General features: G+C 49.7%; 1 protein-coding gene across 1 annotated transcript in view; it reads right to left on the reverse strand.

Annotated features, from left to right (window-relative positions):
• The window catches only part of DTNB (dystrobrevin beta), a 173493-nt gene that overhangs the window by 73222 nt on the left and 72414 nt on the right, over positions 1–27857 (reverse strand). The window contains exons 14-17 of the mRNA XM_084201896.1: positions 23599–23684; positions 18669–18782; positions 12850–12946; positions 5055–5075 (exon numbers count right to left, since the gene is read on the reverse strand). Coding sequence (XP_084058022.1) covers positions 5055–5075; positions 12850–12946; positions 18669–18782; positions 23599–23684 — 318 coding nt within the window. The remainder of the gene's footprint in view (positions 1–5054; positions 5076–12849; positions 12947–18668; positions 18783–23598; positions 23685–27857) is intronic.

The following is a 27857-nucleotide window of genomic DNA, read 5'->3' on the forward strand; positions in this document are numbered from 1 at the left end:
AATAAAACATAACCCCGCAGCTAAAATTAAATGCAAAAATCCCAAAACCAGCCCTACTACCCATCCTAACCCAACCCCAACCACAATTCCCACACAAACTCCAAATAACCATCTACAAACTCCAAACAAAACATTTAATTACTTCAATCATCCCTCAAATAAATAAACCCCAAAATACAAACATATAAAACACCTAACATAAAAACATCAAAACAAAAAAAAAAAATCCCTTAAAAACCCCACAAAAGCCTTAATCTTAAAACTAAAACCCCCTGATAAAACCATAAGAAACCCCCTCTATTTCCCTGTAACACAAAAAAACCATTAAAAACATTAAAATTCAAATTGATCTCAAGCCAGCACCTCCAAAGCAGGGTGGGGTCTGTCAGCACAGGAAATCTGGAACTTTCCGCAGCCCCAGGGGTCCCTGAGGGGGCTGGGGGGCAACAGGGGAGCCTGAAGGGGATTCCCAGCCTGTCCTGGGATTTTCCCAATCTGTCCTGGAATTCCCAGCCTGTCCTGGGATTTCCCAGCCTGTCCTGGGATTCCTCAGCCTGTCCTGGGATTTCCCAGCCTGTCCTGGGATTCCCAATCTGTCCTGGGATTCCCAATCTGTCCTGGGATTCCTCAGCCTGTCCTGGGATTCCTCAGCCTGTCCTGGGATTCCCCAGCCTGTCCTGGGATTCCCAATCTGTCCTGGGATTCCCAATCTGTCCTGGGATTCCTCAGCCTGTCCTGGGATTCCCAGCCTGTCCTGGGATTTCCAGACTGTCCTGGGATTCCCAATCTGACCTGGGATTCCCAGCCTGTCCTGGGATTCCCAGCCTGTCCTGGGATTCCCAATCTGTCCTGGGATTCCTCAGCCTGTCCTGGGATTCCCAACCTGTCCTGGGATTCCTCAGCCTGACCTGGGATTCCTCAGCCTGTCCTGGGATTCCTCAGCCTGTCCTGGGATTCCCAGCCTGTCCTGGGATTCCTCAGCCTGTCCTGGGATTCCCAATCTGTCCTGGGATTCCCAACCTTCCCAACCTTCCCTTCCCAGCCAGAGGGGAGCAGCTTCCCCCAGTGACACTGTGTGACACTGCAGGGACACAGGACGGGGTGGCCTGGGCTGTCCCCCTTCCCCCAGTGACACTGTGTGACACTGCAGTGGCACAGGACAGGGGTGCCCTGGCTGTCCCCTGTCCCCCAGTGTCACACAGACAGGGGTGCCCTGGCTGTCCCCCTTCCCCCAGTGTCACACAGCACAGGGGTGGCCTGGGCTGTCCCCCATCCCCCAGTGACACTGTGTGACACTGCAGTGGCACAGGACAGGGGTGCCCTGGCTGTCCCCCATCCCCCAGTGACACTGTGTGACACTGCAGGGACACAGGACAGGGGTGCCCTGGGCTGTCCCCCTTCCCCCACACCTGTGTGACACTGCAGGGACACAGGACAGGGGTGCCCTGGCTGTCCCCCTTCCCCCAGTGTCACACAGACAGGGGTGCCCTGGCTGTCCCCCTTCCCCCAGGACATCCCTGGGGCAGCTCCCGAGCCCCCAAATCCCAACCCCTCCTGCCAGGGCCCGGCTGGACAAGGTCACGAGTTTTCATTGTCATTCTTTGTAGCCCTGGCTGCATCCTCTCTCTATTTTTTTGTATAGCATAATTAGAATAGAATAGAATAGAATAGAATAGAATAGAATAGAATAGAATAGAATAGAATAGAATAGAAAAGAATCGAATATAAATTTATATAAAATTAATTTTATATAAAATGTATTAATTTCATAAAAATATATAAAATTAACTTACATAAAAATTCTATTAATTTTATATAAATATAAAAACTAATTTATATAAAAAAATATTAATTTCATATAAATATATACAATTAATTTTGTATATAGTTTATTAATTTTATATAAATATATAACCGATTTTATTTTAGAAATTAATAATTTTATATAAATATAAAAAGTAAATTATATTAAAATGTTAATAATTTCATATAAATATATAAAATTAATTTATATTTAAATTGTGAATTTCATTTAAATATATATAATTAAATTTTATATAAATTTTATTAATTTTATATAAATATATAAGATTAATTTATATATAAAGTGATATGATATTATATGATATGATATGATAGATATGATATGATAGATATGATATGATATGATAGATATGATATGATGATATGATATGATATGATATGATAGATATGATATTATATATATGATTGATATGATATGATATGATATGATATGATATGATATGATAGATATGATATGATAGATATGATATGATATGATATGATACGATATGATAGATATGATATGATAGATATGATATGATAGATTGATATGATATGATAGATATGATATGATATGATATGATAGATATGATATGATATGATATGATATGATATGATATGATCGATATGATATGATATGATATGATATGATATGATATGATATGATATGATAGATATGATATGATAGATATGATATGATTGATATGATATGATATGATATGATATGATATGATATGATGATATGATATGATGATATGATATATAGATATGATATGATATGATATGATATGATATGATATGATATGATATGATATGATATGATATGATATATATGATATGATATGATATGATATGATATGATATGATATGATAAGATATGATAGCCTTCTAAGAACATGGAGTCAGATTCCTCCTTTGCTTCCAATGACAGGGACCCCAGAAAATCCCGCAGCCAGGGAGGGCCTTGGGTGGGACGCAGCACAAATCCTTCCCTGGGGGGGTGGGCAGGGGCTGCCCTGGATCCCCGGCCCTGGGACAGTGGCGTGTCCCTGCCCTGGCACGGGTAGCACCGGGTGGGGTTTGGGGCCCCTTCCCACCCAGCCCTGCCGGATTCCCGAGGGAGGGGCTCAGGGCAAGGTCCCCTCTCAGCACAGCCCGGCCTGGCACAGCCCCGCGGGGCCACTCCAGCCCAGGAAAACCGAGCGTTCCCAGCAGCAGGCGCTGCCCCAAATGTCCATTTCCCCCAAAAGGAGCCCCAGGAACGCCGGGCACCGTGCCCAGCACGCCGTCAGTCTGTGAGGAGCAGAGGGCAGCCCCAGGGTGCAAACACCGATTAACGCTCGTCACAGCTCTGGGTGGAACGGAAACGGCGTCCGCGAACGCCGCAGAGCTGCTCCGAGAGCGGCACCAACATCTGGGTGCTGCCGGGAGCGGCACCAACATCTGGGTGCTCTGAGAGCGGCACCAACATCTGGGTGCTGCTGGGAGCGGCACCAACATCTGGGTGCTCTGAGAGCGGCACCAACATCTGGGTGCTGCCGGGAGCGGCGCCAGCATCTGGGTGCTCCGAGAGTGGCATCAACATCTGGCTGCTCCGAGCATGGCACCACCATCTGGCTGCTCCAAGAGCAGCACCAACATCTGGCTGCTCCGAACACAGCACCAACATCTGGGTGCTCCGAGCATGGCACCAACATCTGGGTGCTGCTGGGAGCGGCACCAACATCTGGGTGCTCCGAGAGCGGCACCAACATCTGGGTGCTGCCGGGAGCGGCACCAACATCTGGGTGCTCCGAGCATGGCACCAACATCTGGGTGCTGCCGGGAGCGGCACCAACATCTGGGTGCTCCGAGAGCGGCACCAACATCTGGGTGCTGCCGGGAGCGGCACCAACATCTGGGTGCTCCGAGCATGGCACCAACATCTGGGTGCTGCCGGGAGCGGCACCAACATCTGGCTGCTCCGAGCACAGCGCCAACATCTGGGTGCTCCGAGAGCGGCACCAACATCTGGGTGCTGCCGGGAGCGGCGCCAGCATCTGGGTGCTCCGAGAGTGGCATCAACATCTGGCTGCTCCGAGCACAGCACCACCATCTGGCTGCTCCAAGAGCAGCACCAACATCTGGCTGCTCCGAACACAGCACCAACATCTGGCTGCTCCGAGCACAGCGCCACCATCTGGGTGCTGCTGGGAGCGGCACCAACATCTGGCTGCTCCAAGAGCAGCACCAACATCTGGGTGCTGCCGGGAGCGGCACTAACATCTGGCTGCTCTGAGCACAGCACCAACATCTGGCTGCTCCGAGCACAGCGCCAACATCTGGCTGCTCCGAGAGCAGCACCAACATCTGGGTGCTCCGAGAGCGGCACCAACATCTGGGTGCTCCAAGAGCAGCACCAACATCTGACTGCTCCGAGCACGGCGCCACCATCTGGCTGCTCCGAGCACGGCACCAACATCTGGCTGCTCCGAGAGCAGCACCAACATCTGGGTGCTGCCAGGAGCAGCACCAGCATCTGGCTGCTCTGAGCACAGCACCACCATCTGGCTGCTCCGAGCACGGCGCCAACATCTGGCTGCTCCGAGAGCAGCACCAACATCTGGCTGCTCTGAGCACAGCGCCACCATCTGGCTGCTCTGAGCGCGGCACCAACATCTGGCTGCTCCGAGAGCAGCACCAACATCTGGCTGCTCCGAGAGCGCAGGCAGCCACAGCCAAGGGCTCCCTCTGGAGCGGATCCCGAGAACAGGACCCAGCAAGCCCAGGTGTCCCTCCCTCCCACTCCCTCCCACTCCCTCCCGCTCCTCCAGCTCCTCCCCGGGCCGGAGGGCACGGAGCTGTGCCCGCAATATGAAGTCATTAATTGCTTTTCCTGCGTGGGCTTGCATGTGGCAAGGAGGCGAATGAAAGGGTTCCTGAAGAGACAGGAAAGCTCTCTCGGGCCGTGGAACCCTGCCAGGGATCTCTCCAAACCAGAATCCCTGCTCCCAGGCACGGTTCCACAGCAGCCTCAGCAGCCCGGGGCGATGAACTTCCCCAGAAAGGGAGAGGGGATAACTCCGGGACACACAGACACACAGACACACAGACACACAGACACCAGCCACGCTCTGCTGGGAGCTGAGGGAGGCTCTGCTCCAGAAAAAGCCCCCCACCCATCCCCAGGGCTCATTTGCATACAAGGCAATTAACAGAAAATGGATTTCATGCAGGAAGGGGGGGTAAAAAAAAAAGTGAAGTCAACTTACTGCCTGCTTCTGCTCTTCTTCCTGGAGAGGAGGGGAAAAGGAGGAGAGAGAGAGAGAGGAAGGATCAGTGATGGTGTGAAAAGGGTGATTTCACCCAAAACACCCAGGGAAGGCCAGCACGGGGTGCCAGCACCTGCAGCGGGCTGGGGGCGGCACAGGGGATGTTTGTGCCACTGTCCCACGCCGGTGGTGCCCACGTGGGGTGCCAGCAGGGATCCCTGGCCACAGGAGGGGACACCCAGGGCTGCCATGGCCTCAGCCCGGCACAGGGAAGGTGCCCTGCCCATGCCAGGAGGGAATTTGTGCTCCCTTCCCACCCAAACCGTGCCATGATCCTCAAATCCTCAGATTATATGTATATTATATATATATGGGTCCTGCTGCAGACCTGAGGCCAACAGACCCCAAATCCATAAACAGCATCCAAATCGAAATCCAGATCCACCCCCTGGGATGCCCAAACACACAAGAGTGGCAGCACAGAGCCCCAGCAGCACCAGGTGCCCCTGGGGCAGCTCCCCTGGCACTGCCAGGGCACGGCGAGGGCCGAGGGAGCAGGGAGGGCACGGGACGAGGAGCAGGGAGAGAGGGGCAGGGAGAGAGGGGCAGGGAGGGCAGGGAGAGAGGGGCAGGGGGAGAGGGGCAGGGAGAGAGGGGCAGGGGGAGAGGGGCAGGGAGAGAGGAGCAGGGAGAGAGGGGCAGGGAGAGAGGGGCAGGGAGGGCAGGGGCAGGGAGGGCAGGGAGAGAGGGGCAGGGAGAGAGGGGCAGGGAGGGCAGGGAGAGAGGGGCAGGGAGAGAGGGGCAGGGAGAGAGGGGCAGGGAGGGCAGGGAGAGAGGGGCAGGGAGAGAGGGGCAGGGAGGGCAGGGAGAGAGGGGCAGGGAGAGAGGGGCAGGGAGAGGGGGCAGGGAGAGAGGGGCAGGGACAGAGGAGCAGGGAGAGAGGGGCAGGGAGAGAGGGGCAGGGAGAGAGGGGCAGGGAGGGCAGGGGCAGGGAGAGAGGGGCAGGGAGAGAGGGGCAGGGAGAGAGGAGCAGGGAGAGAGGGGCAGGGAGAGGGGCAGGGAGAGAGGGGCAGGGAGGGCAGGGAGAGAGGGGCAGGCAGGGAGAGCAGCTCCTGCAGTGCAGGCACGGCTCAGTGCAAAGAAAGAGGTGGAATTCAGGTGGATTTGTCCCCTTCTGAAGGGAGCAGGGAGGGCACAGGATGAGGAGCAGGGAGAGCAGGGAGAGAGGGGCAGGGAGGGCACAGGACAAGGAGCAGGGAGAGCAGGAGCAGGGAGAGAGGGGCAGGGAGGGCACAGGACGAGGAGCAGGGAGAGCAGGGGCAGGGAGGGCAGGGGCAGGGAGAGAGGGGCAGGGAGGGCACAGGACGAGGAGCAGGGAGAGCAGGGGCAGGGAGAGAGGGGCAGGCAGGGAGAGCAGCTCCTGCACTGCAAGCACGGCTCAGTACAAAGATACAGGTGGAATTCAGGTGGATTTGTCCCCTTCTGAAGGGAGCAGGGAGGGTACAGGACGAGGAGCAGGGAGAGCAGGGAGGGCAGAGGACGAGGAGCAGGGATGCTGAGCAGGGAGAGCAGCTCCTGCACTGCAAGCATGGCTCAGTACAAAGATACAGGTGGAATTCAGGTGGATTTGTCCCCTTTTGAAGCAGGGGAATGTCCCCTGTGGCTGAGCAGGGCTGGTGGAGGCACATCCTGCCCTCAGCCACAGCAGAGCTGCTGGGAAGGAGCAGAATGTCACCCAGGCCTTGGGAATTCTGAGGTTTCCGTGGATTTTGTCCTGGCAGACGGGAGCCAGCGGGGTGTGACCCTGTGTGGGGCACAAGGGCTGCAGGAGGGGCTGGTGGCCCCTGTCCATCCCAGTGCCAGCCCTCCCTGGTGACTCCCTGCAGCCTGGCCCTGCACAGCCCCCCAGAAATCCAGGTCATGGAATTAAAACCCTGGGATCAAAGCTCCTTCTGGCCTGGAAATCCACGAGCCCATTTATCACCCTTCCCCTGCTGATCTCCCATCTGAGCAGGATTAACCAGAACCTTTCCCTTAATTTGAAGCAGCCGCTGAGAGCTGCTTTCCCACCCGGCCTGGGGGACAATTCTGAGGGTTTGAGCAGATATTTTGGGGTTTTTGGCCAAGACTTGGGGTCCCTTCAGGTGTGTCTTTGGTGTTGTTTGGCAGGTGTGGGGCCTGGCCCTCCCCACGTCCCAAATTTCCCCTGGTGCCTCCCACCAGCAGCGGGACCAGATGGGGACCCAGGGCAGGGAAAAGATCTTCAATCACCTCCTCTCTATAAAATAAAAAAAAAGTTGTTGCTTTGAAAAACGAGGCCCTGGCATTGAGCACAGATGTGGAAATCCCTGCGAGCAGGGCTGGGCTGGCTGGGGCTGAGCAGGGCAGGATAAATCAGGGAGGAAATGGCCAGGCAGGAAATGCAGGAGGGAAATGGGACCTGTCTGCTGGATTTCCAGGGAGCTGCCAGAGGAGGGGCCCACGGGGGTCCCCAGGGACCCTCAGCACAGCCGGGGGGGCTGTGGGGATCAGGGGATCAATGATGGATGGAGCCGCAGCCCCAGTGGGGCTCAGGTGGGGAAATCCCTGAAATCCCACCTGGGGACCCCTCCCACCACCCCAGGGGGCTCCAGCCCTGTAAATCCTGGCCATGGACACTTCCAGAACCAGCCTGCCCTCCCAGGCCAGCCTGGCATGGCAGAAATTCCCAGAACTGGAAGCCCGGGCAGAAGGGTCAGCACTGGCAGGGGAGGAGTTGTGGGGAACACTCAGAAACCCCAATCCTGACCCAATTGCAGCAGCCTGGGGAGGGCTGTGAGGGGCCAGAACAGCAGGGCAGGAGCCCAGGGGGGTCAGTGAACCCCAACAGACAATCGGGACGGTCAGAAAGCACAGAAGGGGCAGAAAGCACAGAATGGTCAGAAATCACAGAATGGGGATGGTCAGAAATGGTCAGAAATCACAGAAGGGACAGAAATCACAGAATGATCAGAAATCACAGAATGGGGATGGTCAGAAATCACAGAAGGGGCAGAAATCAGAGAACCAGAACAGTCAGAAATCACAGAACTGGGATGGTCAGAAATGGTCAGAAATCACAGAACGGTCAGAAAGCACAGAATGGGGATGGTCAGAAATGGTCAGAAATCACAGAACTGTCAGAAATCACAGAATGGGGATGGTCAGAAATGGTCAGAAATCACAGAACTGTCAGAAATCACAGAATGGTCAGAAATCAGGGAATGGTCAGAAATCACAGAATGGGAACGGTCAGAAATCACAGAAGGGTCAGAAATCACAGAATGGGGATGGCCAGAAATGGTCAGAAATCAGAGAATGGGGTCAGAAATGGTCAGAAATCAGAGCATGGTCAGAAATCACAGAATGGGGATGGTCAGAAATGGTCAGAAATCACAGAAGGGGCAGAAAGCACAGAATGGCAAACAGTCAGAAATCACAGGAAGGGAATGGTCAGAAATCACAGAACCAGAATAGTCAGAAATCACAGAATGGGGATGCTCAGAAATCAGAGAATGGTCAGAAATCACAGAAAGGTCAGAAATCACAGACTGGGAAGGGTCAGAAATCACAGACTGGTCAGAAATCACAAAAGCAGAATAGTCAGAAATCACAGAGCCAGGACTGGTTTGGCCGGGAAGGGACCTTGCCCAGGGCCTCTCCCTGCTCAGAGTGCCACCACCACAGTGTGGGGACAATGGCTGAACCTCAGGGGACAGCCCTGGAGGGCCTTGCACAGATCTCTTTCCTGGAACCATGGAATATTCTGGCCTGGGAGGGACCCCCAGGATCGTCCCCCCAGCCCCTGCCCTGCCCAGACCCCCTGTCCCAGACTGCAAGGCAGGATGTATTTTATCCCCATCTGCAGGGCAGCTGCCTGGTGTCAAGGGGGCAGTGTGCCTCATCTCTCTCTGAGTGATCACAATCACTCCTCCCTCTGAGGAGACACCTGCTGATAACAGGGATGGAATGTCCCTGCATGGAGGGGACACCTGCTGATAACAGCTATGGAATGTCCCTGCATGGAGGGGACACCTGCTGATAACAGGCTATGGAATGTCCTTGCATGGAGGGGACACCTGCTGATAACAGGGATGGAATGTCCCTGCATGGAGGGGACACCTGCTGATAACAGGCTGTGGAATGTCCCTGCATGGAGGGGACACCTGCTGATAACAGGGATGGAATGTCCCTGCATGGAGGGGACACCTGCTGATAACAGGCTGTGGAATGTCCCTGCATGGAGGGGACACCTGCTGATAACAGGGATGGAATGTCCCTGCATGGAGGGGACACCTGCTGATAACAGCTATGGAATGTCCCTGCATGGAGGGGACACCTGCTGATAACAGCTGTGGAATGTCCCTGCATGGAGGGGACACCTGCTGATAACAGCTATGGAATGTCCCTGCATGGAGGGGACACCTGCTGATAACAGGCTGTGGAATGTCCCTGCATGGAGGGGACACCTGCTGATAACAGGGATGGAATGTCCCTGCATGGAGGGGACACCTGCTGATAACAGGGATTGAATGTCCCTGCATTGAGGGGACACCTGCTGATAACAGCTATGGAATGTCCCTTCACTGCTGATAAGAGCTGCAGCATCCCATTGGGAGATGTGAGTCCAGGGGGAGGAGCCAAGCATTCCTACCCGGATAGAATCTGGAGATTCTGGAACACCAGCACGGCTTCTCCACTGCATTCTATTTTATTCTATTTATTTATTCTATTTTATTTATTGATTCTATTCTATTCTATTCTATTCTATTCTATTCTATTCTATTCTATTCTATTCTATTCTATTCTATTCTATTCTGTTATTCTATTCTATTCTAAATAGAATTGTATTCTATTTGCCATCTGGATGGCAGCTGTCTCCTGTTCAGGGGGCAGTTTTCCTTATCTCTTCCGCTCCCACTCCTCCCTCAGGGGACACATCAGCTGATAACAGGGATTGAATGTCCCTGCATGGAGGGGACACCTGCTGATAACAGGCTGTGGAATGTCCCTGCATGGAGGGGACACCTGCTGATAACAGGGATGGAATGTCCCTGCATGGAGGGGACACCTGCTGATAACAGGGATGGAATGTCCCTGCATGGAGGGGACACCCGCTGATAACAGAGATTGAATGTCCCTGCATTGAGGGGACACCTGCTGATAACAGGCTGTGGAATGTCCCTGCATTGAGGGGACACCTGCTGATAACAGGCTATGGAATGTCCCTTCACTGCTGATAAGAGCTACAGCATCCCATTGGGAGATGTGAGCCCAGAGGGAGGAGCCAAGCATTCCTACCTGGATAGAATCTGGAGATTCTGGAACACCAGCACGGCTTCTCCACTGCATTCTATTTTATTCTATTTATTTATTCTATTTTATTTATTGATTCTATTCTATTCTATTCTATTCTATTCTATTCTATTCTATTCTATTCTATTCTATTCTATTCTGTTATTCTATTCTATTCTATTCTAAATAGAATTGTATTCTATTTGCCATCTGGATGGCAGCTGTCTCCTGTTCAGGGGGCAGTTTTCCTTATCTCTTCCACACCCACTCCTCCCTCCGGGGACACACCTGCTGATATCAAGGATTGAATGTCCCTGCATGGAGGGGACACCTGCTGATAAGAGGCTATGGAATGTCCTTGCATGGCTGACCCCTCTCCTTTGCCCCCTCTCCTTCCCCTCAGAGAGGGATCTGAGGCCCCAAACCCTCAGGCAGGCAGGGCTGGGTGAGCTGAACCCGGCCCCGAGCGGCGAAATGAAGGCAGCATTAAAAATGTAAAAAACACTGCATAAGGAAATGGACAAAACCCCATAAAAGCTTCACAGCTGATGTAAATTATACATCAACAGCTCTGAGGGGCTCCAAGTGATGAGAGGAGCTGAAACCTGGCGGGGGAGAATCCTGTCTGGCAGGGCTGAAAGCGCGGGAAGTGAGAGAGCTGGAAATGAACAGCAGCAGCAGGAGCAGAGCAGAGCCTGGGGCAGCAGGGCCGGGGGATCCTGAGCAGGGACAGAGGGAGGGACGGAGGGAGGGAGGGAGCCTGGCTCTGCCCCTGGTTCTGCCCCTGCCTCTGCCCCTGCCCCTGCCCCTGCCTCTGCCCCTGCCCCTGCCCCTGCCCCAGCTCTGCCCCTGCCTCTTCCCCTGCCCCTGCCCCTGCTCCTGCCCCTGCCCCAGCTCTGCCCCTGCCTCTGCCCCTGCCCCAGCTCTGCCCCTGCCCCAGCTCTGCCCCTGCCCCTGCCCCCGCCCCAGCTCTGCCCCTGGCTCTGCCCCTGCCCCTGCCCCTGCCTCTGCCCTCGCCTCTGCCCCTGCCCCTGCCTCTGCCCCTGCCCCAGCTCTGCCCCTGGCTCTGCCCCTGCCCCTGGCTCTGCCCCTGCCCCTGCCCCAGCTCTGCCCCTGCCCCTGCGCCTGCCCCTGTCCCTGCGCCTGCCCCTGCCCCTGCCTCTGCCCCTGGTTCTGCCCCTGCCCCATCCCTGCCCCATTCCTGCCCCATCCCTGCCCCATCCCTGCCCCATTCCTGCCCCTTCCCTGCCCCATCCCTGCCCCATCCCAGCTCTATTCCTGATCCATCCCAGCCCCATCCCTGCCCCATCCCTGCCCCATCCCTGCCCCATCCCTGCCCCGTCCCTGCCCCACTCCTGCCCCATCCCTGCCCCATCCCTGCCCCATCCCTGCTCTATTCCTGATCCATCCCAGCCCCATCCCAGCCCCATCCCTGCCCCATCCCTGCCCCATCCCTGCCCCGTCCCTGCCCCATTCCTGCTCTGTCCCTGCCCCATCCCTGCCCCATCCCTGTCCCATTCCTGCCCCAGGGCCAGGCAGGAATTCCGAGCTGCCTGGAAGGGAAATCCTGCCGGCAGAGTTGGGGTCAGTCCCAGGGCTGGGAAGGCACAGACACGGAAAGCTGGGGGACAGGGGGGTCACCCCCAGCCCCCTCAGCGGGGAATAAACACAAATAGAGAAATAGAAGAGAAATAGAACTACACCTAGAACTACACCTAGAACTGTACAGAAATAGAAATGTAACTATAACTATGCATAAATAGAAATGTAACTATACCTATAACTGTACATATAAATATAAATATATCTATAACTATGCATAAATAGAAATGTAACTATACCTATAACTGTACATATAAATATACCTATAACTATGCATAAAGAGAAATGTAACTATACCTATAACTATACCTATAACTGTACATAACTATAACTATAACTATACCTATAACTATACCTATAACTATAACTATAACTATAACTATGCATAAATAGAAATGTAACTATACCTATAACTATACCTATAACTATACATAAATATAAATAGAAATATAAATGTAAATGTAAATGTAAATATAAGCAGGAACCCAACCTCCAGCTTGCTTTTCCCAATATAAAAGAATACATATAAAAATAAAAATAAAAATAAAAATAAAAATAAAAATAAAAATAAACATAAACATAAAAATAAAAATAACTATAGGCAGGAACTTAACCTCCAGCTTGCTTTTCCCAAATATAAAAATATAAAAATAAAATTAAAGATAAATATTAAAAATAAAAATAATTATAAAAATAACTATAACTATAGGCAGGAACTCAACCTCCAGCTTTTGGCAAGGAAACGGCTTTTGGCCAGCTCAGGGAGGGTTTTTGGGGAGTGGCAGCAGAGCAGGGAGCCCAGAGCAGCCAGGGAGGGAGGGAGGGAGGGAGGGAGGGAGGGAGGGAGGGAGGGAGGGATGCTGTGCCTTGGGTTCCTTACTTTGAGCAGCTTCATCAGCCCCTCCAGCTGCACCATCAGCTCTCTTCTGCTCTCCTGCAGGGCTGACATCCTCTGCTCCAGCTCATCCTTCCTCTGCCTGTGCCAGGGACATGGGAGAGAGAGGAGAGACAAGCTCAGGCTGGGGCAGAGCTCCCAGGGAGGGAATTCTCCTCTGAAAGTCACCCTGGCTCCAGCACTGCCCTTCTCCCCTGTCAAACACCTGCAGGGAAGCTCAGCACCAAAACCTGCAGGGGACAAATCCCCATGGAGGAAAAAAATCCACTTTTTCTGTTTGTGAGCATCAAAACCTGGCATCCTGCAGAGCTCAGAGCAGGAGGAGCTTTGGGGGAGAGAGAGAGGAGAGACAAGGGAGGAGATTCTCCTCTCTGAAAGTCACCCTGGCTCCAACACTGGAGGGGACAATTCCCCGCTGCCCCCAGGTACGGCAAAAAAATCCACTTTTTTGGCAGTGGCAAAAAATCCACTTTTTCTGTGTCTGAGCACCAAAAATCCACTTTTTTGGCAGTGGAAAAAAATCCACTTTTTCTGTGTCTGAGCACCGAAAGTCCACTTTTTTGGCAGTGGAAAAAAATCCACTTTTTCTGTATCTGAGCACCAAAACCTGGCATCCTGCAGAGCTCAGAGCAGGAGGAGCTTTGGGGGACAGAGAGAGGGAAAGGGGAGGGCAGGACAGGTGGCTGTGCTGTGAAAAATGTCGATTTTGTGATTGGCTTTTGGCAAATAGTAACATGAATATTATATGTGTGATGTTAGAAAGTGATGCTGTATTCATTTTCTCAAGGAGTGTGTTAAATACACTTTTAGGTTATAACACAATGTTAAAATAGAAACTGTTAAATACAGTTTTAGGTTATAACATAATGTTAAAATAGAAACTGTTAAATACACTTTTAGGTTATAACATAATGTTAAAATAGAAACTATGAATGTGAGATATTTTTTTAAGAAAGGAATGAGGTACTCTCACTGAGGCAGCAGCCACAGGACACCTCAATCTTTCAGAGAAAGAGAATTTGTTGCTCCATTATCTGAATAAATGAACTTCTCCCTGCCTCACTCAGCCCTGAAGGCGCTGTCAGGACTCAGAGGAAGAAGCTGGCACTGCCCAGACAGAATCCTGTGTGTGAATGGAATTTATGCACCATGGATGAGGTGTGTGAACATGCAACAGGCTGTTGCTTTTAAGGGTTCATCCTCTGCTAACGTGGGTCCTTTTTTGGGCTTATTTTGCCCAGAAAGAGGTACCTGGACTGTCTGTAACTCTTTTTTATTGTCTTTATTGTTTTATTTTATTGTTTTTATTGTCTCGTACTGTCCTAATGCAAATTGTCCAAACTACTCTAATTATATTGCTAATTATATAACAATTTTATTACTATTAAATTAGATAGTAATTAATTTTAAATTAAATTAAACTTAAAATTATTGTAAAGTTAATTTTAAAATTAATTCAATTAAATTAAAATTAATTCAATTCAATTAAAAATTAATTCAATTAAATTTAAGTGAATTTAAAATAAAATTTAAAATTAATTTTAAAATTAATTTTAAAATGAATTAATTAAATATTAATTTTTAAAATTTTAAAAACAAGAGGCTGGTGTTTTTCCTAAGGAGTGATGGGAACACTGAGCCCTCTGCAGTGCCCCAGCAGCCAGGACAGGTCCCCTGCAGCACAGCCGGGTGACAGCAGGAGGTGACAGCAGGAGGTGACAGCAGTGACCTTCCCTGCCCTCCCTGCTGCCCCAATTCCTGCAGCTGTTTCAGCAGCTGGGGCTCAGAAAGGAAAGGTGAGCAATAAACCCAAGGAGCGGCTCTAGGCCGGGCTCAGCCAGGCTCGGCTTTGTGTGCCCCCGCAGCACGGCCCCGGGCTGGGGGCTGCTCATCCTGCAGGGACACTGTCACCAGTGTCACCAGGGTCACCAGGGTCACCAGTGTCACCTGCGGGGGCTGCTCACCCTGCAGGGACCTGGGGACAGCGGGAGGTCCCAGCCCGGGCACAGTGTCACCAGTGTCACCAGTGTCACCAGGGTCACCAGGGTCACCAGGGTCACCGGTGCCACCTCCGGGGGCTGCTCACCCCGCAGGGACCTGGGGACAGCGGGAGGTCCCAGCCAGGCACAGTGTCACCAGTGTCACCAGGGTCACCAGGGTCACCAGTGTCACCAGGGTCACCAGTGCCACCTCCGGGGGCTGCTCACCCCGCAGGGACCTGGGGACAGCGGGGGGTCACAGCCCGGCACAGTGTCACCAGTGTCACCAGTGTCACCGGTGCCACCTGTGGGGCTCTGCGTGCCCTGGGGCTGGCACCGGCATGCTGGGCACAACCCACAGTGAGGGGGGGTCCTGTGAGGGACAGAAAGCTCTGGAATACTGATAGATCCCATTTATTATTGTTATTGTTATTGTTATTGTTATTGTTATTGTTATTGTTATTGTTATTGTTATTGTTATTGTTATTGTTATTGTTGTTATTATTGTTATTATTGTTATTATTGTTATTATTGCTATTATTGTTATTATTGTTATTATTACTATTTTTATTTTCATTTTTATTTTTATTATTGTATTCCATTGTTTTCTGTCCTTCAAAGAACTCTTTCTGTGGATTGTCCACAGTGTGCCACTGCCAGCACCCAGGGCGGTTAATATTTTTACATTAAATTTTTATATTAAATATATACAATAAAAATAAAAATAAAAATAAAAATAAAAATAAAAATAAAAATAAAAATAAAAATAAAAATAAAAATAAAAATAAAAATAAAAATAATAATAATAATAATAACAACAACAACAACAATAATAATAATAATCCAGAGTTGTCTGTACTTTAAAGAACAACTCCTATTCAAATTGCCAGGATGGATTGTCCACAGTGTGCCAGTGCCAGAGAAACCGCAGGATGGTTAATATTTGTTACATTAAAGTAGTTTTTATTATTATCATCATCATCATCATCATCATCATCATCATCACCATCATCACCACCATCACCACCATCATCCATGATTTATATATTTCATATAACAAATTTTAACCACCCTGGGTGCTGGCACTGACACCCTGTGGCCAATCCACAAAAAGAGATTTTTAGAGGACTCTGGATTATTAAATTATAATTATTAGTATTAGTATTAGTATCAGCCATAATCTATATATTTAATACAACAAATCTCAATCACCCTGGGGGTATTTCTGGCCCTGGCACCCTGTGGGCAATCCACGAAAAGAGTTCTTTAAAGGACAGAAAACAATGGAAAATAATAATAATAATAAATTTTAAAATAAATTATTGAAAATTATTTTATATGTATAATTTTAAAGTAACTTTGTTATAAAGATATGGTTTTTATTTCTGTTGTTAATTAAGCTTAGGGAAATATCTAACGTAAGAATCTAATAATAATAATAATAATAATTACTATTATTATACATTAATAATGTATAATAAATATTAAATAAATATATAATAATATTGGCTTCTTATGAATATTAAAATAAATCTTAAATTAAAAGTTAAATAAATTATTATTAAATTTTACCGAAATTATAAAAATAAATTTTATATGTGTAATGCTAAAGTGACTGTCATAAAGATGTTTTTTAGTTCTGTTGTTAATTAAGCTTAGGGAAATAACTAATATAAGTATATAATAATAATAATAATAATAATAATAATAATAATAATAATAATAATAATAATAATAATAATAGTAATTATTATTATTATTATTATTATACATTAGAATGCTCATTATATAATTATAATATACACTCGTAATTATAATTTTCATAAAAGTTAAAAATAAAATTTAAATAAATTATCAAATAAACTATTTTTAAATTTTTTAAATTATTTAAATAAATTTTACATGTGTAATGTTAAAGTAACTATTATAAAAATCTGGGTTTTGGTTCTGTTGTTATTTAAGCTTAGGGAAATAACTAAATTATTATTATTATTATTATTATTATTATTATTATTATTATTATTAATAATAATAATAATAATAATAATAATAGTAGTAGTAGTAGTAGTAGTAGTAATGGCTTATTGCAAATATTAAAATAAATTTTTTAAAAAACTATTAACTGTACTATTATTAAATTTTAAATAAATTCTTAAAATTTATACATATAATGTTAAAGTAACTATTATAAAGATCTGTTTTTTATTTCTGCTGTTAATTAAGCTTAAGGAGATAACTAATATAAGTAAACTTGTGGTATAATAGCTACTTTGCATGGAGGAGTAAAGGTGTTTTCTCAAGGGAGTAAAGGTGTTTCCCAGGCACTCAAGGTGTTTCCCAGGCACTCAAGGTGTTTCCCAGGCACTGAAGGTGTTTCCCAGGCCCTCAAGGTGTTTCCCAGGCACTGAAGGTGTTTCCCAGGCATTGAAGGTGTTTCCCAGGCACTCAAGGTGTTTCCCAGACCATCACCCGCAGCCTGCCCAGTCCCACGGGTCCCTGGTGCCCAAACTCCTCCCTGAGCTGTCCCCCCATGCCTGGGGAGGTTTTCATCGGCCCCTGAACCCCTGAGGAGCTCACGGGGCTCCCCCAGCCCCCGAGTGTGAGATGGCCCAGCCCCGCAGCCCGGTAGCCCAGCCCAGTAGCCCAGTCTGGCAGTCTGGCAGCCTGGCCCAGTAGCCCATCACAGCAGCCCATCCCAGTATCCCAGTAGCCCATCCTAGTAGCCCATCCTGGTATCCCAGTAGCCCATCCCAGTATCCTGGTAGCCCATCCCTGTATCCCAGTAGTCCATCCCAGTATCCCACTATCCCAGTAGCCCAGCCCAGTATCCTGGTAGCCCATCCCAGTATCCCACTATCCCATAGCCCATCCCAGTATCCCACTATCCCAGTAGCCCAGCCCAGTAGCCCAGTATCCCAGTAGCCCAGCCCAGTAGCCCAGTATCCTGGTAGCCAAGCCCGGTAGCCCGGTATCCTAGTAGCCCAGCCCAGTAGTCCAGCCTGGCAGTCCGGCAGCCTGGCCCAATAGCCCATCCCAGTATCCCAGTATCCTGATAGCCCATCCCAGTATCCCAGTAGCGCATCCTGGTAGCCCATCCGCTAGCCCATTCCAGTATCTCTCTATCCTGCTATCCTGCTATCCCGGTAGCCCATCCCGGTATCCCAGTGGCCCATCCCAGTATCCTGGTAGCCCATCCCTGTATCCCAGTATCCCAGTAGCCCATCCCAGTAGCCCAGTATCGTAGTAGACCAGCCCAGTATCCCGGTAGCCCAGCCTAGTAGCCCATCCCAGTATCCCAGTAGCCCATCCGGTAGCCCATCCAGTATCCCGCTATCCTGCTAGCCCAGTAGCCCATCCCAGTATGCTGGTAGCCCATCCCTGTATCCCAGTAGCCCATTCCTGTATCCCAGTAGCCCATCCCAGTATGCCGGTAGCCCATCCCAGTATGCTGGTAGCCCATCCCTGTATCCCAGTAGCCCATTCCAGTAGCCCATTCCAGTAGCCCAGCCCAGTAGCCCAGCCTGACAGTCCAGCAGCCTGGCCCAGTATCCCGGCAGCCCACTATCCCTCCGTGCCCCTGTCCCTCTGTCCCACCGTCCCTCTGTCCCTCCGTCCCTCCATCCCCCTGTCCCTCCGTCCCTCCGTCCCCCTGTCCCTCCGTCCCTCTGTCCCTCTGTCCCTCCATCCCCCTGTCCCTCCGTCCCTCCGTCCCCCTGTCCCTCCGTCCCTCTGTCCCGCAGTCCCTCCGTCCCTCTGTCCCGCTGTCCCAGTATCCCTCCGTCCCCCCGTCCCTCCGTCCCTCCGTCCCTCTGTCCCGTGCGTTACCGCAGCAGCCGCAGCTCTGCCAGCAGCGTGGGGTTCTGCTGCGCCTTCTCGGGCGTGGGCTGCGAGGCCTGCTCGTGCTCCAGCCGCAGCCGCTGGATCTCCTGCAGGATCTCCCTGCACGGGGAAAGGACAGCCTCAGCTGTGTTATAACATCTACATCATCATATCACAGGGGGAAAGGACAGCCTCAGCACTGGGGCAAATACTGCTCATTGCTGGTGTTCCACACAAACATTCACACAAATATCACACGTGTTATAACATCTACATCATCATATCATGGGGAAAGGACAGCCTCAGCGCCGGGGCAACCGCGGGCTTTCCACACAAATTCACATGAATATCAGATGTGTTATAACATCTACATCATCAGATGATGGGGGAAAGGACAGCCTCAGCGCCAGGGCAACCGCTGCTCACCGTGGGCTTCCCACACAAATATCACACGTGTTATAACATCTACATCATCACATCATGGGAGGAAAGGACAGCCTCAGCGCCGGAGCAAACGCTGCTCACCGTGGGCTTTACACACAAATTCACACAAATATCAGACGTGTTATAACATCTACATCATCACATCATGGGAGGAAAGGACAGCCTCAGCGCCGGGGCAAACGCTGCTCACCGCGGGCGTTCCACACAAACATTCACATGAATATCACACGTGTTATAAATATCATCATATCGATATCATGATGTAATATAAAAAGACACACTGCGTTAATTTCCTTAAGCAGTGTGTTAAATGTTGTTTCAGGTTACAGCATAGAGGGCACAGTCTCCAGCTGGGTCAGGGAAGGGACAGGTTGGATATTAGGAAGACATTTTTCACCAGAAGAATAATAAAGGGGAATGCTCTTCCCAGGGAGGTGGTGGAATCACCATCCCTGGATGTGTTTAAAACAGACTGGACATGGCACTGGGTGCTGCGCTCTGGTTGAGGTGTTGGGGCACAGGTTGGACTGTGTGGTCTTGGAGGTCCCTTCCAACCTCATCATTCTGTGATTCTGGGAACAGAATGTTAAAATAGAAACTATGCCATGTAAGATAATTTTTTATAGCAGCCACAGGACACCTAAATCTTTCAGAGAAAGAGAATTTATTGCTCCCTTATCAGAAGAAACGAACTTCATCCTGCCTCACTCAGCCCTGAGGATATATATAAACCTGATTTCTTTGTTAAAATGTTTTCATCATCTGCTGAAGTTACAAAAATGGACAAAATAACTTTTTTCCTCTAAACCTGTGTCTCCTGTGAGAGATGAGGTTTTCCATTTTTAATTTTAACCATCGATTTTATGAAAAGAAAGAAACAGCAAAATAATTTTAAAATACGCAGCTGTATGTCAGAATTCCATTTTAACAATAAGCTGAAGTGATGTCAAATGATTGTGTCAAATGTCCATGGCATGCAAACGTGCATCTATCACTCAGAACTCAGAGGAAGAAGCTGGCACTGCCCAGACAGAATCCTGTGTGGGGATGGAATTGATGCACCATGGATGAGGTGTATGAACATGCAACAGGCTGTTGATTTTAAGGGTTCATCCTCTGTTAATGTGTGTCCTTTTTCAGGCTTATTTTACCTAGAAAAAGGTACCTGGACTGTCCATAACTCTTTGTTTTTATTGTCTCATATTGTCCTAACTCTGATTGTCCAAATTCTTATTACTCTAATTTGCATTGCTATTTTTATAACCATTTTATTACGATTAAACTTTTAAAATTTGAAAACGAGTGATTGGCATTTTTCACAATATGCAAAGGACTGACAGAATTAAATGGAATTTAAGGGGTATCCCTGAGGATAACAGGGTGGCTGAGTGCCAAGACACAGCCAGCTGTAACTGTGGGAATCCATAAAATCAGAGGGTTTTGGGAAAGCTGCAAGGGGCAGGCCTCAGAGGCAGCAGAACTGAGAACTGAGCTGAGCAGGAGCCATGAGATTGGTCAGAAAAGTTATGAAAGTAGAAAATGAGGGCAAATAGAGCAATGGTCTGGGTATTAATGCTTGCCTAAATAACCCCCTAAGCTGCAGAAAAGAATATCCAGTGATTTACTACGGAAAAGTGTATCTAGTATAGATAATATACTAGCAAGTACAGGAAGTTCTAAGCTTAATAAAAGAACTTAGAAGTTCTAAGAACTTAGGGAGTTCTAAGCTTAATGATGGAGCTTAGGAAATCCTAAGAACTTGGGAAATTCTGAGCTTAAATAATAATAAAGGAACTTAGTTCTAAAAATTTAGGAAGTTCTATGTTTAGTAATGGAGCTTAGAAGTTCTTAGCACTCAGGAAGTACTAAGCTTAACAAAGGAACTTAGAAGTTCTAAGAACTTAGGAAGTTCTAAGCTTAATGATGGAGCTTAGGAAGTTCTAAGAACTTGGGAAATTCTAAGCTTAGGAAGTTCTAAAAACTTAGGGAGTTCTAAGCTTAATAATGGAGCTTAGAAATTCTAAGAAGTTGGGAAATTCTAAGCTTAGGAAGTTCTAAGAATTTAGGAGAAGTTCTTAGAACTGAGGGAGTTCTCAGCTTGATCAAGGAGCTCTGTGCATTGTGTTTAAGGCCCACAAGCAGGTGCTGGATTTGAAATAAGCCAAAATTGTTTAACCAAAGGCAGCTGTGCTTGTAGTGGTTGGATGGAACCACTGTCAGTGTGCTCTGGCTGTGTGAGATTGGGCAAAACAGTTTTAAAGTGAGGTGTGACACTGAGCTCTGTGTCTGCTCCTGGGATGGGAGCTGCTGGCACCTTCCCACTGCCACAACCATGGAATGAGGCTGATGCTGGGATATAAACCAGCTCCAGGCACCTTCCCACTGCCATACCCATGGAATGAGGCTGATGCTGGGAAACGAACAGCTCCAGAGGTGTCCCCAGCAGTCCTGTCCCTGGGGGATCTGTACATGACCCCTGGCTGGCACTGCCACCTCTGCCCTGAGGTCCCTGTCCCCATGGTCCCTTACTGAATGTCACATTTCCAAGGACAGTGCAGGTGTTTGTCACACCAGTGCCTGCCCTGCTCCTGAACGCTGCTGCAGCCCCGGGAGCAGCTCCTGGAGTGCCAGCCCTGCCCCAGGGCTCTGATCCTGTGTGGGGCCCTGGCATGGACAGGGATGTGGGCACAGCCTGGGATAGACAGGGATGTGGGCACAGCCCCAGGAACAGGGACAGGGATGTGGGCACAGCCCCAGGGACAGGGATGTGGGCCAGCCCCAGGGACAGGGACAGGGATGTGGGCACAGCCCCAGGGACAGGGACAGGGATGTGGGCACAGCCAGGACAGGGATGTGGGCACAGCCCCAGGGACAGGGATGTGGGCACAGCCAGGACAGGGATGTGGGCACAGCCCCAGGGCAGGGACAGGGAAGTGGGCACAGCCAGGGCAGGGGTGTGGGCACAGCCAGGGCAGGGATGTGAGCACAGCCCCAGGACAGGGATGTGGGCACAGCCCCAGGGACAGGGATGTGGGCACAGCCCCAGGGCAGGGACAGGGATGTGGGCACAGCCGGGACAGGAATTTGGGCACAGCCAGGGCAGGGATGTGGGCACAGCCCCAGGACAGGGATGTGGGCACAGCCCTGCAGGACCTGGCTCATCCTTTACTTCCCAGGGATGGAATCCCTCCCTCAGTGCTCTCCAGCCCCTGGCACAGAGAGGCTCAGAGCTGCTCCAGGAGCCCAGAGGCTCCAGCCCAGCCCTCGGGGGCTGCAGGGGGGCTCTGGAGCAGCTCTGGCCCACCCCAGTGCCTTCCCCTGCAGGGCACAGGAGCAGCCCATGGGGACAGCCCCAAACCCTTCATGGGGACGGGGCCAGGGCTCCCTGCAGCAGGGATGGAGCCCTTCCAGGAGCACAGAGTCACCTCCAGCTCTCCTTGCTGCCAGACTGCAGAGCTGCTCTGCTGGCAGAGCCTCCCAGCAGCACGGGGTGAGCCCTCCCTGCTCCAGGATCCCCAGGAGCCATTCCCAGCTCCTGCCAGGGCTCCTGCCAGGGCTCCAGCAGGGCCAGGGCTGAGCTGCTCCTGCTAGAAGGGGCCCTGGAGCAGCCTTTCCCTCTGCTGAGGGTGCCTGGGGACAGGGCTGGGCACGGGGACACCACAGGAGAGCCTGGGGGGCTCCACAGGTGACCCTCTGCAGCAACAAAAATCCTCTGGCTGGCTTAGGAAGGGAGCTCAGAGCCCACCCAGTGACCCCTGACACTGCCACTGTCCCAGGCTGCTCCCAGCCCCAGTGTCCAGCCTGGCCCTGGGCACTGACAGGGATCCAGGGAGGGCACCCTGTGCCAGGGCCTGCCCACCCTGCCAGGGAACAATTCCCAATTCCCAATCTCCCATCCAGCCCTGCCCTCTGGCACTGGGAGACATTCCCTGTGTCTGTCCCTCCATCCTTGTCCCCAGTCCCTCTCCAGCTCTCCTGGAGCCCCTTCAGGCCCTGCCAGGGGCTCTGAGCTCTCCCTGGATCCTTCTCCTCTCCAGGTGAGCACCCCCAGCTCTCCCAGCCTGGCTCCAGCCCTGGAGCAGCTCTGGGGCCTCCTCTGGGCTCTCTCCAGCAGCTCCAGGTCCTTGTGCTGCTGGAATCCCCAGGGCTGGGGCAGCTCTGCAGGTGGGCTCTCACCTGGGCAGGTGAGGGGCAGGATCCTCCCCTTTCCTGCTGGGGGATCAGCCCAGGTCTGGGGATTTGGGGATTTCTGGGATCAGATCCCAGCTCTGAGGTTTGCTGGGTGTGCTCAGTGTTGGAGAAGATGATTTTAAGGAGATTATAAAGAATCAAGCCCACCCTCCCCCCCGGGGAACAGGGGCAGGGCAGCCCCTCCCCACACCTAATTAACTAATGTTAATGAGTAACTAATGAGGTGATGAGGCAGCTCCAGCCCAGCAGCAGAGGGGAAGCAGGAGGTCAGGGTGGGCAGCGGGACACGCCAGGGCTGTACCTGTTCTTGTTCTCCAGCTCTGCTATCAGCTGCCTCTGCTGCCGGTTGGCATCGAAGCTGAAGGGCAGGTCTGCAGGAGGGCGAGGCTGCAGAGAGAGCAGGACAGCAACCTCAGAAAGGGCAGCAAACACAGGGAACACAGCCACAGAAATCACAGAAATCACAGAGAATACAGTCACAGAAATCACAGAAATCACAGGGAACACAGCCAGAGAAATCAAAGGAATCACAGAGAATGCGGTCACAGAAATCACAGAAATCACAGTCACAGAGAATACAATCACAGAAATCACACAGTCACAGAAATCACAGAGAATACAGACACACAATCACAGAAATCACGGAGAATACAGTCACAGAAATCACAGAAATCACAGGGAACACAGCCACAGAAATCCCAGGAATCACAGAGAATGCAGTCGCAGAAATCACACAGTCACAGAGAATACAGTCACACAATCACAGAAATCACAGGAATCACAGAAAATACAGCCACAGAAATCACAGAGAATACAGTCACAGAAATCACAGGAATCACAGGGAACACAGCCAGAGAAATCACAGAGAATGCAGTCACAGAAATCACAGAAATCACAGAGAATACAGTCACAGAAATCACAGAAATCACAGGAATCACAGAGAATGCAGTCACAGAAATCACACAGTCACAGAGAATACAGTCACACAATCACAGAAATCACAGAAATCATAGAGAATACAGCCACAGAAATCACAGGAATCACAGGGAACACAGCCAGAGAAATCACAGAGAATGCAGTCACAGAAATCACAGAAATCACAGGGAACACAGCCACAGAAATCCCAGGAATCACAGAGAATGCAGTCACAGAAATCACACAGTCACAGAGAATACAGTCACACAATCACAGAAATCACAGAAATCACAGAGAATACAGCCACAGAAATCACAGAAATCACAGAAATCATAGAGAATACAGCCACAGAAATCAAACAGTCACAGAGAATACAGTCACACAATCACAGAAATCACAGAGAATACAGTCACAGAAATCACACAGTCACGGAGAATACAGTCACAGAAATCACACAGTCACACAGAATACAATCACAGAAATCACACAGTCACAGAAATCACAGAGAATACAGCCACACAATCACAGAAATCACAGAGAATACAGTCACAGAAATCACACAGTCACAGGGAATACAATCACAAAATCACAGGAATCACAGAGAATACAGTCACAGGAATCACCGAGAATACAGTCACACATCACACAATCACACAATCACAGAAATCACAGGAATCACAGAGAATACAGTCACAGAAATGACAGAAATGAGAGAAATCACAGAGAATACAGACACAGGGATTACAATCACACAATCACACAATCACAGAAATCACAGAAATCACAGAGAATAGTCACAGAAATCACACAGTCACAGGGAATACAATCACAGAAATCACAAAAATCACAGAAAATACAGTCACAGAAATCACAGAAATCACAGAAATCACACCAATCACAGCAAACACAGTAGTCATAGAAATCACACAACCACAGAAATCACAGAGAATACAGTCATAGCAATCACAGAATCAGAGAAATTGCACAATCACAGAAATCACACAATCACAGAAATCACACAATCACAGAAATTACAGAGAATACAGTCACACATCACACAATCACAGAAATCACAGAAAACACAGAAATCATGGCGAATACAGACACAGAAATCACACAATCACAGAAATCACAGAGAATATAGTCACAGCAATCACAGAATCAGAGAAATTGCACAATCACAGAAATCACACAATCACAGAAATCACAGAGAATACAGTCACACATCACACAATCATAGAAAACACAGAAAACACAGAAATCAGGGGGACACAGCCACAGAAATCACACAGCCACAGAGAATACAATCACACAATCACAGAAATCATGGAGAATACACACACAGAAATCACAGAAATCACAGAGAATACAGACGCAGCAATCACAGAATCAGAGAAATTGCACAATCACAGAAATCACACAAAACACACAAATCACAGAATCACAGAGAATATAGTCACAGAAATCACACAATCATACAAACCACAGAAAACACAGAGAACACAGAAATCACACAAATGACACAAATACACAAATCACAGAAATCACGCAAATCACTCAATCACTCAATCACACCAATGACACAATCACACACCAGTGCCCCCAGTCCCTCCCTGGTTTGCAGCCCCAGCTCCCAGCCTGGGTCCCAGCCCTGGGACACCCCAGGGTGCTCTGGTGTCCTGGGGCTGAGCTCCCTGCCCGCCCTGCCCAGCACCAATTCCATTTTCCTCTGGTTTCCTGAAGTCCTTCAGGACACAAAGCCCTGAGGGACAGCTCAGCCTTCATCCCGTGCCACCCTGCCATGGCAGGGACAGTGCCACTGTGCCAGGGTGTGCCAGTGTCCATCCTGACCCTGGGCACTGCCAGGGACCCAGGGAGGGCACCCTGTGCCAGGGGGAACTGCAGCCACCAGCTCTGAGTGCGCAGAAAACATCTCCCCAAGTCAGGGCACACTGTCCCCATGGATGTGAGACACTGTCCCCATGGATGTGGCACACTGTCCCCATGGCCATGGCACAGGTGTCAGGTGTTTTGGGAAGCCTGAACTTCTCGAGCACCTCAGAAATGGGGAATGAGAAAAGAAACAATGGGAAGGATTCACTGATTGCTGGATGGAAAAAGATATTTGCTTTAGAAATAGACTTTGGGTTTGCTGATAAATGAAATTGGACATTGAAAGATGCAAGAAACAATGGGGAAAAGCCCTAAATTCACTAAGAATTAAAAATTAAAAGGGAGGGTTTTACGTCAGAGGGAAAATCTCTGGTATCAGGCGTATCAGGAAGTCTGAACCTCTCCAGTACCTCAGAAATGGGGAAGGAGAGAAGGGAAATGTGGCCGGGAAATTGGGATAAGAAGGAGGCTGCATCCTCCAAGAATTGGGGAGACCCCAGGGGAATGGCCCATGGCCTGTCCCTTTATTGGAATAAAGCCAAAAAGGGGCTGCTCTGTCTGCTTTTGGACATAAACCTCGGGTGTTTGTGCACTGATTTCCCCGACACTGCCACGGCCACACGAGAACTGAGGTGATTTTGGGGTTTTCACCAGCCAGGCCCCTTCAGAGCCCATGCAGCTCTCAGAACTCTTGGTCTGTACCAGGAGGAGCAGGGCCATGACTGAGAGCTCTTCCAGCACCTTCCAGCCCAGCAGTGACTCAGCACTGGCTGCCTCAGAGCTGGGGGTTTTTACAGCACTATGTGGAAATTTCCTCCTTTTCCATGGAGAGGAACGGTGGATTTGTCTTTACACACCAGCTGTGGGTCTGCTGGGAGGGAAAAGCAGTGCTGGGAGATGAAAGAAACAATGGGGAAAAGCCCTAAATTCCATAAGAATTAAAAATAAAGGGAGGGTTCTAGATTAGAGGGAAAATCTCTGGTGTCAGGTGTTTTGGGAAGTCTGAACCTCTCAAGTACCTCAGGAATGGGGAAAGAGAGACTTTCCGTGACTGAGAGCTCTTCCAGCACCTTCCAGCCCGGCAGTGACTCAGCACTGGCTGTCTCAGAGCTGGGGGTTTTTTTACAGCACTAGGTGGAAATTTCCTCCTTTTCCACCCAACCCTGAGACCTGGCACCGTGTCCTTTGACATTCCCACAATATTCCTGTGAGAGGAGTGACTCTGGAGGTGCCAGACTGAAATGTCCCAGCAGCAGAGGGTGGGGGGCTGCAGGGCTCCACACAGAGCTCTGCCCCCCTGCCCCGGGGCAAACTCTGGAGCTGGAGATGTCCCTGCACACTCTGCTCCCTCTGCAATCCAGCCAAGGCAGGGATCCCACCAAACCACCCAGCTGATAGTGGAACCCTGGAAAATGTTCAAGATGGAATCTGAAAATGTTGGGCTTTGTGTTTTCCCAGACCAACTGCACCTGCGTAAGCAGTGTGATAAATGATATAATTGTTAGATGTGATGGTTGTTTAGTAATTAAATATAATTATTATGTAGCCATAAGAAGAACCATGAGAAACTATGCTGGAAATTTAAGGGGGGCTTTGCTTAGCTGAAATCTATGTATACAATAGAACAATATAAGTTTAATAATTAACATGAAAGTTATATAACGATAGAATATAACAACATGTTCATCCCGACTGTATGGTCGGGGTCAGATTTGGGTTTGTACCCCTGACACCCAGAGCTCTTCAATAAAA

This window comes from Fringilla coelebs (assembly GCF_963513975.1).
Source record: "Fringilla coelebs genome assembly, chromosome: 3".
NCBI lineage: Eukaryota > Metazoa > Chordata > Aves > Passeriformes > Fringillidae > Fringilla > Fringilla coelebs.